Source organism: Myotis lucifugus, unplaced genomic scaffold (assembly GCF_000147115.1).
Source record: "Myotis lucifugus unplaced genomic scaffold, Myoluc2.0 scaffold_52, whole genome shotgun sequence".
NCBI classification, from domain to species: domain Eukaryota; kingdom Metazoa; phylum Chordata; class Mammalia; order Chiroptera; family Vespertilionidae; genus Myotis; species Myotis lucifugus.
The window spans coordinates 4,418,038-4,430,962 of NW_005871100.1; the positions used below are offsets into that span (position 1 = coordinate 4,418,038).

Consider the following 12,925-nt stretch of genomic DNA (forward strand, 5'->3'; position numbering starts at 1 on the left):
GTGGAAGGGGCGGGATCTGAAAGAGTGGCGTGGCGAGAACTATGGTCTTTAGGGCGGATCATTAAAGAGGCGGCGCTGCGGCGGCGCTGGCGCCAAAACCGGACTCCGCCCACTTCCTCGCTCTGGGGGTGGGTATCTCCCGATGCCGGGAGGTGGGTGGGGAAGGGAACTGGGCTGGGGCGGGATCGGGAACGAAGAAGGGTGCCCTTCGGCCCCCGAGACTGGACCCCACAGATCCTCCTGGCCAGGGTCAGGTTGGCGGAGCGCGCAGTGTAACGTGTTGGCTAGAAGTGGCTTCGGGTGTACCCGGAAGGGGCCGAGTCAGCCCTCGGCGCCGGGGGAGGGGAGAGGGGAAGGGGAAGAGCTGCGGAGAGGCCACACAGATTTCCCCGGGGCAGCGGGCCAGGAGGGAGCACTGTCCAAGGCTGTGCTGAGGGAGGGGGCCTCGGGGCTGCGGATCCAGCTCCACCCGACAGCTTTAGTCTCCAAGGGCGCGACCGTTTCTCACCTGCCCTGCGCTCAGGCGGGGGCTGGAAGCCGGCTCCAGCGAGGGGACTGCGCCGCCGCGAGCCTCCCGCGATTCACGGAGCCGGCTTACGCCAGTGACGCCCCGCGCTCCCCGGGGCGGGGAGGAGGGCGGAGTCCACCGTCGGCGTAAGGAGGGCGTGGAGGGTTCCCGCCATTGGCGGCAGTTAGGGAGTTCACGCAGCGCCCTGACGTAGGGACGCGTCGGTGGGAGGGAAGGTTCTAGAAAAGCGGCGGCCGCGGCCGGAGCGGCATTAGCGGCGGCGCCGGCTCAGCGTGCGGACGTGCCTCTAGCCTTGTTGTTTCTCCAGCGGCGGCAGTTCTCACTACAGCGCCAGGACGAGTCCGGTTCGCGTGCGACCGCGGAGATCTCTCTCATCTCGCTCGGCTGCGGGAAATCGGGCTGAAGCGACTGAGTCCGCGATGGAGGTAACGGGTTTGAAATCAATGAGTTCTTGGAGAGGGCATGGCGCGGCCGTTGGCGCCTTTGTGGAAGCCGGCCCCCCCCCCCCGTCTCGCGGGAGAGCGGCCGCGGAACTGGGCCACTCCAGAAGCGGTTCGTCCCAGGACACGATGGCAGAGGGGCCCTTGGCCGAGGCCTGTTTGTGCAGCACGTTCCCCACCCTTCAGCCTCCCGGCGCCATTTCCCTTGGCTGGGGGTGGGGGATGGGGATCGCCCACATGGCGGACGCAGCCCCGCTTTAGGGAAAGTGGGGCGTGGAGGCGGGAGGTGCTCCGGCCCCGTTACCGCAGGCGGGCGCGGGGGCCCCGGCGTCCCCGCGAGCGAGCGCCCCGGCGCGTCCGGGGTCCCCCGGAGCGAGGCTGCGGCGCCTCCCCTCCCCCTCCCCCGGGAACCGGATTTGGCGGCCGCCATTTTCATTCCTCTCCGTCCTCGCCGCGTTTTCCTTTTTAACTGTCCGAATGCTACTACGTGGCCTCCCTTACCAAAGAATAGAAGTGGGCCACTCTTTTCCTTCCTCCCCGGGCCGGTTTCGTGCGGTTTTGAGGCGGGTGCCGAGTGTTTTGGGCGCCCGGCTCTGTGAAAGTCCTGCGCACGTCGTTAGAGGCGCGCTCCCTTCCTCTCGATGAAATGGCGCCATTGCGTTCAGAGCCACAGCGAAGGGCGGGCGGGCGGGGGGGGCGAGCTGGTCGCACCGCTGGAGAGCCTCCCGGTAAAGCGTTGAGCCCAGTTTTAAGGCGACCCAAAGCACAAAGAAAACATTTTGTTTTGCAGGGCTTATTTCTCTGAATAACGGTTTTTCCCCCCCTGGTCTGCGGTGACTAAAAAGTCAGTTTTGCAACCAACTTTACAATTAGAAATAAAACCAAAATTAGGACCCATCAGATTAGTACCCGTTATGGGTAGCTGTGGGGAAGGTTATAGCTGCGGGCGTATTCATTTTTGAAAACTTCATTTTCCTGAAGGCCTCCCTTTGAATTGTATTTTTCGTAGTCTAAAAAATACTTTTACCTGTAAAATTATTCTTTACTGGTTAAGACCATGCATTCTTGTAAGTAATCGGAAGTGAAATAGAAATGATTATCCTTCAGACTTTTTAAAAAACACGGCTCAGTCCTTCAATGCGTGTATTGCTGTAGATAGGTTTTTGGCTGTGCCGCTATGTATTTGAACTTTGTCACTTGCTTTTTTTTCATTTATGTTTGCAATCATGGTTGATCATTACATTGATAAGTATAAGGTCTCAAGCGGGGGGGGGGGGTCTACCTGGGCATTTTCTTTCACTCTGTGTTCCCTTGTAAAATAAATTTGTAATCGATAGTGGACATCAGGTAAGTTTGGAGAAAACTGAGGTAAGTAAGCTTTTGCTTTTGTTAGTGATTTGAAAAAATTGTATATGCACTTCTTTAATCTCAGTAATTTACTTGGGGTTTAAAACACCTATTTTTCTGACAATACAGTGTTTAGCAAGTAAAATTAGCTTTAAGAATTCATATACCAATATGCAAAGTAATCATTTTAATATATTGACATTTAAATATATTAGGAGCTAGTTTGATAATTGGTTAATCCTGAAATTTTTTTCAGATTCCTGAAAGCAGTTAACAGTAAAAAAAATGTCTGACTTGCTTATCAGTGTATTTTTTTGTTAATGGGAGAATGTCACGCGCTCAGCGAGAAGTCTGCATATGACTGGGTTGAGTTATAATGCTATTTGGGAATAAAATTTCCTGTTTTATCGAAAGTCACATTAATTTATATTGCACATGCATAGCAGTTGGTCATGGACAGCAGAACTAATTTTTAAAAAAAATGTATTCACCTGAAAACCAGACGACCTCCAATCCATACTTTTCAGCTCCAAATTCAGGACTGATAAAACAGCTAGTTATTTGCTTGCTGGTTTGTGGGGATTAAGAGATTTCATCCCAGGCTTTTATCCTTTTTGCTTGTAAAATTATAGAAACACGTATGTTGTATAGCTTTGTCAGATGTCCAATAATAAGTTCAATATGCTTGAGCTTTCTGTGTTTTTTTCCCAGTGGTAGTAGTCACAGTGCTCATTTAAATATTTTTATGTTAAAATTTAAAAAAGTGAAGTGCTTACAGTGAATGTATTTTACTGACTTAATAATGGTTGTTAGCCCTATATTGAGCTTGTTTCTGAATTGTCAATTTAAGTACCAGAAATTGGAGTGCCCACGAAATCATGGTTATTACTTTTTAAGATATAAACAATCTTTAGTTGGTCATGAAGATCAGTCCGTGTTGGTCAGAGAGTGAATTTTAAGGATATTTTGCTACATATATTGAACATTTAAGTTTTTACCCCAATGGAAAGTAGTTGGTAAATGGGGAAAGGATTTTTTTCTTATTGCGATACATTAAATCTCCACCAGAGGGAGCAAATGAAAGAAATGAAACACTTTAAATCCTAAATGGTAAAAACTGAGTATTTAATGCTAATTCTGTTCTAGGATATAGGGTTGAATGCAATTTCTGATGAGAATTTCTTAACTCTTCAATGACCAGGGAATAGATTTGCTCCTTTCTCTTCAGAAAGTATTTTAAGTGATACTGAATATATGAGAATGTCAAGTAAGTTTAAATGAAGCATATGACTTTGAAACGTGTAGTACCTCTGACGAAATTTTTTGGTGTAACACAACTAAATATACAGTTTAACATATGGTTTAAATTTGATGTAAGTTTTTTTTTTCCCTCCAGAAAACTTTAGAAACTGTTCCTTTGGAGAGGAAAAAGGTACTCTGCCAGCAGGTCACCTTATATTTAAGAATTTAAATTCCTGCATACAAAGAGAAAATGTAAATAAAAATTGAAATGGTGTTTTCCTTTGCAGAGAGAAAAGGAACAGTTCCGTAAACTCTTTATTGGTGGCTTGAGCTTTGAAACCACAGAAGAAAGTTTGAGGAACTACTATGAGCAATGGGGGAAACTTACAGACTGTGTGGTACGTTAAATACATAAAATTGCCTTTACATACTAGTCCTTCAACTGTTGGGCTGATTTGTTTAACCCTTTGAGTGCCAACCAATATCCTAGGAACTATGCTAAAATTGCCAAGGCATTTTTGCTGATTTTACAGCAGTTTAGTATAAAAATTATGATAGCGCTCCCAGCACTTTTGGGGAAAGTCAGGAGGAGCGCGATCACGCTCCCTGGCACTCTAGGGGTTAAAATATTGAGTGAATCCTGGAGAAAATAACTTAAATGTCTGTTCTTAATTTAAAAATGCTCTTAATTGAACAGGTAACTACATTAAATGCTGGTTTCACTTTGGTTTTAAAGGTAATGAGAGATCCAGCAAGCAAAAGATCAAGAGGATTTGGTTTTGTAACTTTTTCATCCATGGCTGAGGTTGATGCCGCCATGGCTGCAAGACCTCATTCAATTGATGGAAGAGTGGTTGAGCCAAAACGTGCTGTTGCAAGAGAGGTGAGCATAGCATAACTTCGTGCAATAAATGTGAAGAAAATTTTGTCCTACTGAAGATAAAATGTAAATTTTGAAAGAACTTAATTCTTTTTATCCAGCTCAATTTAAGCTATGGTGGTTTCCCTGGAGTAGCTTATTTCCTAAAGACGAGTTTCTTATTCATAAGCTGTTGCTTTACCTGGTATTTTATCATAGGGTAGAAACAATTTATGGTAGTACCTAGAGATGCTTTCAATCATGTTTAGTTTCTGTGGTCATGAATTGACTCTCCCCCCCCCCCCCTTCTACTACAGGAATCTGGAAAGCCAGGGGCTCATGTAACTGTGAAGAAGCTGTTTGTTGGTGGGATTAAAGAAGATACTGAGGAACATCATCTTAGAGATTACTTTGAAGAATATGGAAAAATTGATACCATTGAGATAATTACTGATAGGCAGTCTGGAAAGAAGAGAGGCTTTGGATTTGTTACTTTTGATGACCATGATCCTGTGGATAAGATTGTGTGTAAGTGTATAAGATTGTGTATAAGCACTAGCTGTATGCCCCTTTTATAGATTAAGTTTTGGGTATGTTAATACCTACATCTCTATTAAAAGGCAAACTTTAAAGTAAGTTATAATTTATAGAATGCTGATTTAAGTTTGAATTTTCCCTTCCAGTGCAGAAATACCATACCATCAATGGTCATAATGCAGAAGTAAGAAAAGCTTTGTCTAGACAAGAAATGCAGGAAGTTCAAAGTTCTAGAAGTGGAAGAGGAGGTACCTTTTAGTTCCATTTTTTTTCTTTTAAAGATTTCTTTGTGTAAGTGCTTGTTACTAATTAGGGCACTTATTGTAGGCAACTTTGGTTTTGGAGACTCTCGAGGTGGTGGTGGAAATTTTGGACCAGGACCAGGAAGTAACTTTAGAGGAGGATCTGGTAAGTTTTAAGTTCTAAATATTGAAGGATGAATATGCTTGATTGGAAAACTGCGACTCATATTTGATTAGAATCATGAAATCAGCTTAATTTTTAGATGATATTCTTAACTTTTTATAAGTAGATGGGATATTCTGATTTGGCTAGGTAAGAGGTAGTAGTTCAGACATAATCTTAAAGCTAATGAAGGACAATTACAGAAATCCCTTTTGTGGTCTTTAAGAACATTTAAAATGGCTTTACAACCACCTTAAAAAACTACCAAATAACTCTGAATAGTGAGTGGAAATACCATAGAAACTTTACCTGTGGGCTTAAAAACGTTTATATCTTTGTTAATTGTTTTTTTATTTAGATTTCAAGTAATTATCTGAATAAAATAATGTGGACCCCATTAAATGTCATTCTTGTGTAAATAAATGGAACCTCTTAAATTGAGGTTTGCCAAGTCCAAGCCTGCAAATCAGGCAGTTATCTTGACAGGTTTAATGAATTATACTTTGGTGTGTTTATTTTGAAGAATAAAGTACTGATACTAATGTTCAGCATAAAGGGAGATGGTTCCTAATCATCCATAGGTTATAATAGAGAATGTGGAGGAAAGGAAGATAAGAAACCTGAATAGGGAATATTAATCATAATTTTTTTCCCCCCCTAACAGATGGCTATGGAAGTGGTCGTGGATTTGGGGATGGCTATAATGGGTATGGAGGAGGGCCTGGAGGTCAGTTTCTTAAACATTTTGATTTATGGGGCTTAAAAAGATTAAATCATGCTATGTGTCCAGTTTAATATATACATGAGGTTTTTCTGTGTCTTCCATTTTACCTTTGATGAAAAACTTTAAGTGATGGTGGTTTTAGTCATTTGGCTTTTCCTGTAATTCACACCTTAGCTTTTATATAGCTGAAGGAAAGAGTATACTTGTGGTATAGGGTGCAAGATCATTTGGGTGAATTTTAAATGAGAATTTAAAGATGCCATCCTGTTTCTCAAGCAAAAGAATTGGACATAGATGTGATACTTTATGTATTGATTCCCTGAAGAAGTATAGGGCATTAGATAGGACCATTATCAACATGTAAGGGGAATATATGTAATAGCAATTATGTTGCTTTAATTCTTAATAAGACTAGTCCCCCAGGATAACTTCCCAAATGTCACCAAAGGAATATTTCCAAAATACACAAGGGTGCTGTTGGGTTCAGGTAAGGTTATGAGCCACTGTTACATATTAAATGATATATTAGATGTTTTGTTGGAATACAGAAAAGGTTGACATCTGCTGGCAAATTCCTAGTAAAGACATTTCAAAATGAGCTAGCAAAAGACCGATTTTGTCACAAATTACACATAACTAAATTATACCTACATATTTCCAACTTTGCTTTGAAATCCAAATTAATTGCCCATCAGTTTGCTTATTTCTGATACCCCCCCATTTCTATTCAGGTGAAGGGTGTAGTGAGCATATTATTAGGAAACATAAATCTGAGTTGGGAACTTTGAATCTTTTGGACCACTTAAGGTGATGGGGGTGGCTCTTGTTTTATTAGCTTACACCTCATCTACCCTTAGAAACATTAACACAAAATACAAGGTATCTTAAACAGAACCATTAATACCTTTAATTTCAGGGAAGAGCAGTGACACTAATAGGTATTTGTCTCTAATGGTTTTATCAAGTTGGTTGTGGGTGTGTATTTCCCACCCCCAGATGTTTAACAGGGATACTTTGTTCTGCCCTTGAGGCTGTTCTAGAAGAGATTTCATAGAACAAATATATTACTTATAAAAAACATGTTTTGGAAAGCTGGAAATGGGTTTGATAAGACAGTTCAAATGGCATTGAAAATATTAAGTAATTACTTAAAGGCTTATTTTATAATAGGTGGCAATTTTGGAGGTAGCCCTGGTTATGGAGGAGGAAGAGGAGGATATGGTGGTGGAGGACCTGGATATGGCAACCAGGGTGGGGGCTACGGAGGTGGTTATGACAACTATGGAGGAGGTAATAAATTCACCTGCAACCTTTATGTGGGAATTTGGAGTGGAATTAATGACTTTTCTTTCATTTCAATGTTGTCAATAGTTGCCTTAAAATTGTAGAATTGTAGATAGGTGTTTTGCATTTATTCTGATTTGCTTTTTTGGGAGATTTGTTGTAAATACTTGGCATGTATCACTGTTTAAATTTGTTAATTCTGAGGGTCATTATGCAAAACTTGAATTTAAACTTTTTTTTTTACAGGAAATTACGGAAGTGGAAATTACAATGATTTTGGAAATTATAACCAGCAACCATCTAACTATGGTCCAATGAAGAGTGGAAATTTTGGTGGTAGCAGGAACATGGGGGGACCATATGGTGGAGGTAATTTGTTACATTCTTTAAGTCATTTTGTGGGGTTAAAGGGAAGGATTAGTCTTTGACATGATTTGAATGGCAAAGATAACATGCTCATGGTTTTATAGCGGGGGGGTGGGGAACTTTTTTTCTGCCAAGAGCCATTAGGATATAACATTCGAGGACAATACAAAGTTATCAACTTAAAAAGTAGCCTGCTATATTTGGTCAAACATTCAGTTTACTCCTCTAATGCCTTACAGGGCCAGATCAAATGATTTTGAGGGTTGGAAGTTCCCCACCCCTGGTTTAAAAGGTCATTGAAATTCCCAGAAATAATTCAGTTGTAACTTCAGCTTGGATTTGGTGTGATGAATGGTGGGAAGTTATGTAGCGTAAAATACAGGGTGGGGCAAAAGGAGGTTTACAATTCATAGGGAAAATAATACAATAATTAATACAAGAATAAATACTGTTTAATGTATTCACAACTGTAACCCTACTTGTACTCCTCCCTGTATTTACAAGTTAGGAAAGTAGGTTAGATATTTTGTGTGGGGGTTGTTTTTTTATCCCTTGGCTGATTATATGAGAGCCAAATAAAATTGCCAAGCACATAGCAAAGTGTTTTAAATTTGAATGAGTTGTCTCTTAAATGTTAACTTAATAAGTTAATCATAAATCATTATTCAAGTTTTTATGTAGTAGGGCCAAATAGATTTCTTATGCCTCTCAGTATTTTTTTAAATACACCTTCCTTACTGGCTCCAAATGATAACCCTCTAAAAGAGTAGGTTCAGTCATACCTGGATAATTTATTTTGGAGATAATTAGAAACAATGGTTCTGATATGTTTTAAAGCCCATATATAAATACAAGGTACAATTAATTATTATGCTGATTATGGGAAATGAAGTAAGTTTCCTTTGTCATGTTCTAGGAAACTATGGTCCTGGAGGAAGTGGAGGAAGTGGGGGCTATGGAGGGAGAAGCCGATATTGAGCTTCTTCCTATTTGCCATGGGTAAGTAGCTTTTGAGTTTTACATTATTACTGTCTTGGGGAGACCTAGCTGTCAGGAGTAAAAGCTTTTTAGGATCATGTTATCTTTCCTTAAAACCTGGTTAGATGGATAATTTCATAACCTATTTTTTTTTTACTCTTTACTTCTGTTGAAACAGGCTTCACTGTATAAATAGGAGAGGATGAGAGCCCAGAGGTAACAGAACAGCTTCAGGTTATCGAATAACAATGTTAAGGAAACTCTTATCTCAGTCATGCATAAGTATGCAGTGATATGGCAGAAGACACCAGAGCAGATGCAGAGAGCCATTTTGTGAATGGATTGGATTATTTAATAACATTACCTTACTGTGGAGGAAGGATTGTAAAAAAAATGCCTTTGAGACAGTTTCTTAGCTTTTTAATTGTTGTTTATTTCTAGTGGTCTTTGTAAGAGTGTAGAAGCATTCCTTCTTTGATAATGTTAAATTTGTAAGTTTCAGGTGACATGTGAAACCTTTTTTAAGATTTTTCTCAAAGTTTTGAAAAGCTATTAGCCAGGATCATGGTGTAATAAGACATAACGTTTTTCCTTTAAAAAAATTTAAGTGCGTGTGTAGAGTTAAGAAGCTGTTGTACATTTATGATTTAATAAAATAATTCTAAAGGAAATTGTGTAATTATAGACTTTTTATTTTAAATAAGTTAAGGAGTGGGTAGTATAACTAAGGTCCATTGCAAAGCTGTTGTTATATTTGTGTAAGATAAATGCTGGTCAGATATAAGTGTGTTGTCTGCAATTCATCAGGATTAAATTATCTAGATAACTTAAGGGATATCTCTGCAAGGAGAAACACCTTTTTAGATCTTTTAGATGCTGCTTCTTCAATGCAAGGAAAGGAAATAACCCCAGCGAGGTACTCTTCAGGGATACAGGTCTAGTACAAGAAAACTCTTGGCGGCTACTAAGTTCAGCCAGTCTTAAAAAATTGTGCTGTTTCTACAAAGCTTTTAACTACAGTAGTTTATAAGGATGCCAACGAAAGCTGAGGGTGTAGAGCAAATAGTTCTAAGCTTCAGTTAAACTTCTTTAGGTAAGATCTTATTTACTTTTCCTTTCTTAATTTTCCTCCCCAAAAGATAAACTAATACTCTTCAATGGTCTTTCAGTATAGTGGTTCTTAGTAGTTTAACATAGCTATAAATTGAGTTTAACAATTTATAAACTCAAGAGAATAATTTCATAAACCCTGTCTTCCAGTCTGTCATTTAAATTATTTTGGTTGTGTGTGTGTGTGCCCCCCCCCCCTGCCCTTTTCTTTCTTTCCCATCCCCCTCTCCCTCTATGAAGATTCAGGTGCTTAACATATCATTTTTTTCCCTGCTGGAATTTTAGCATTGATATGAACCATGGACAAGTATATTCTGCTGCCACAAAGACTGTAAAGTGCTTCATTTCAACAGCTGAGGCAAGCCAAGTGATTAATAAAGCTTTTCTTGGTTCCTTCAGTGGTGTTGGTAGTAAAATGGTAGGTAAAAGTTAGGCTGCAAGCTCAATAAACCATGAAATTTCCCATCGTTAACATCCATGTGTATTCACGTTTCTTGGATCAAGCATTTTGAGTGAACTGGGGTTTTTATTAAAACATTTTGCTTTACTCAATAGGGTTCTAGTTTTACATGCTTATCAGGACTAGGCTAAGGAGATAGGTAGGGCTAAATGGTTGAATCAGATAATAGTTTATATTTACAGTGTCTGTCTACATTATGAATCCTGTGTACATTTAATACTAAATACTGGGGTATGAATGTGGTGATTCTTTCCCAATTACCTATCTTATAGGAGAGATATAGGTTCGCTGCTGAAATTCATTTCTTAAATGTCATCAGAGTTTGATTGCCTGGCTTTATTGCCTTTTCAGGAAAGTGATAATCAGGGCATATTCTGCTGTATGCACCAGTGAGTCTTCTTTGATCCTAAGACCACCACAGAAGTTATTTAGGTTCTTTGGACAAACATGATAAACTTCTTCAGATACTTTTTTTTTCCTTTGGCAGGAAGGTGTCTTGCTGCAGGTAACTAATGAAGAAGTGGTCAACCACAGAGTCTTCAAGAAATAAGAAATTCTGTACCATCTGAAAGTAGTTGTTGGTGCCTTCATTTAAAAAAGCACTCTTTTAAGATTAAAGGCAAATGTTTTCTGATAAAATACAAACTTCATTTAGTATAGGTTCTTAATATAAAACAATTACAAGTTGAGTATTGTTTGTAAAAATAACATCAAATCAGCCAGAGAGATAAATGTATCATGTTTTAAATTAGGTTTTGTGAGTAGACAGATTAAAGTTCTATTTTAAATATAAAGTTTTATAAAATAAATACTTTTGTATCCAAATACTTGGTGTAATGTTTACACATAAAATGTGTGAATCCTGTTCTATAAACATTCAGTTGTCTAAAGAATTGCCATCCCTTAGGTTTTTAAAGCAGTTTTACAAAACTGTACATATTGCCATTTTTTTCTTTTAATAGACATGAGAAAACTATTGTGGACGTTATTGGCTGTCCCTAATAAAAATGCCATTCTTTTATACACTATATTCAGCGTTGGAATGCTGCTATAGTTTTCTGGCTTTACCATGTGTGTTCAACGTCCCTGGTGCCGTTTTAAAAATGTATTACAGGCTTTTAAACAGAGTGGTCCAAATTAAAATTTGTCATTCTAGTTTCTTAAAGTGGTATTGCATTTTACACCGAGTATTGGGTAGCTGTCTTTAAAGGGTTTAAGTATGATGGATAAAATTTAGTGAGTGACTTTCTTCAATATTTACCTAAAATAACAAAAAGCATAAAAACATGAAATACCAAGGATGTCTTATTTTCTTTGGTTTTGATAATATGAAGTATCAGGTAAGTCAAACTAAGGATGGCTAACAAAAGCTGTTTTTGTTTCAAATATTCAAGTAAACTGTTGAATACTCGGCTTCACATTAGGAAAATAACTTTGAAGGTTTCAGAAGTGTCTAGCTTGACAACTAAGTTGGACTTTGAGGTGTAAATGAAGTCCGAAACCTTAAAACACCCAACCCTTAAGCAACAGATATGCACTGTTTTGGCTCAGTGGGTAGAGCATCAGCCCACAGACTAAAGGGTTACAGGTTCAATTCTGGTCAAGGGCATGTACCTGGTTACAGGCTTGATCCCGGCCCCAACCAGGGGCGCACTACAGGAGGCAATGAGTCATTTTTCTCTTCCCTCCCACTCTAAATATCAATGGGAAAAATACCCTCTGGTGAGGATTTTAAAGTGTTAACACCTAATAAACTAAATGAAGTGGCTATTGAAACAATTTCCCTTCTAAAGGAAGGTAACTTTGGGGCAGTACTTTAAACCTTTTTCGTCTGGCATACCAAAAGTATTGCTGATAGGACAAAAATAGGCATAAGAAACAATGCTGCATAAAGACCAATAAACTTGTGATCTCGGTATTTACAAGTTAACAATTTGAAAGCAATTTACCTGATCCTGGTTGCAGGTCAAAATTGCAGTGGTGACAACTGGAAGTTTCATCCAAATGGCATGACAGGGCTGGCAAGCTGGTTTTGGCTATTTTCCCTCAGCAATCCCAAGAATAAGAAATCCAAAATAGGGCCGATGCTACTAAGTCACACTATTGTGTATTCTGATGGTTGCATAGTTTACTCATGATTACCGAGGAGCAAGCATGATTAGAAAGCTGGCTCCCACACGGATCTTAGAACTGGTTCTTCATGTGAGATTTTCAATAACCCAGTTTGGTTTAGGAATGCAAGCCAAGTTGCCCTCTAAAAATTATTCTAACAATTAGTACTTGTACTAAATGTTTAAGTTCAGTAATTTAGGGAGGCTTTAAAAGAAAGTTCTTTAGTAACAGTTAAAAAGTGGGTTACGCATCTTTCCAAAGATAACACTAATAGCTAGAGGGTCTTGTTTGAGCTCAACATGTTGATTTTATGTACTTGCCCCCAAATTTTACCTCGCTTGTTGAGGATGTTCAGCAGGACCTTCTTTTGATGGGTGCAGGAAGGAAATGAGATGCCAAGCCTGGGATACTCTGCTGGATTTCACTTATAAACAAATGGGGGTTTTATGATAATTTCAGGAATAATACTATATTTGAAGGAGGTAATAGCTTTGTTAGAATTTAAAATGGAATTTTGGTTTGGGTCAGTCAA

General features: G+C 39.5%; 2 protein-coding genes across 14 annotated transcripts in view; one reads left to right on the top strand and one right to left on the bottom strand.

Annotated features, from left to right (window-relative positions):
- Positions 1–617, bottom strand: part of CBX3 (chromobox 3) — an 11,234-nt gene extending 10,617 nt beyond the window's left edge. Inside the window, exon 1 of one of the 2 annotated variants that reach the window (XM_014455903.2) lies at positions 509–617. The gene's annotated coding sequence lies outside the window, so the exon portion shown is untranslated. The remainder of the gene's footprint in view (positions 1–508) is intronic. The other variant, XM_006088779.3, reaches the window with a different exon arrangement.
- Positions 618–770: 153 nt separating this feature from the next.
- Positions 771–11,309, top strand: HNRNPA2B1 (heterogeneous nuclear ribonucleoprotein A2/B1). 12 transcript variants are annotated; one of them, XR_329939.3, is made up of 13 exons: positions 771–954; positions 3,713–3,748; positions 3,846–3,956; positions 4,295–4,441; positions 4,735–4,945; positions 5,101–5,202; positions 5,282–5,362; positions 6,024–6,086; positions 7,254–7,373; positions 7,614–7,736; positions 8,650–8,732; positions 10,107–10,239; positions 10,769–11,309. XR_329939.3 is itself a non-coding variant. In XM_006088775.3 (12 exons), exons 1-11 carry the CDS (start codon positions 949–951, stop codon positions 8,709–8,711), a joined length of 1,062 nt encoding a protein of 353 aa, XP_006088837.1. In that variant the 5' UTR covers positions 771–948; the 3' UTR covers positions 8,712–8,732; positions 10,769–11,309. The 12 variants fall into 12 exon arrangements, 7 of the variants coding, with proteins under 7 accessions (XP_006088837.1, XP_006088835.1, XP_023609608.1 ...); XR_002829285.1 differs by having other exon boundaries at positions 10,107–10,179; XR_002829286.1 differs by lacking the exon at positions 8,650–8,732.
- The last annotated feature ends 1,616 nt before the right edge of the window (positions 11,310–12,925 follow it).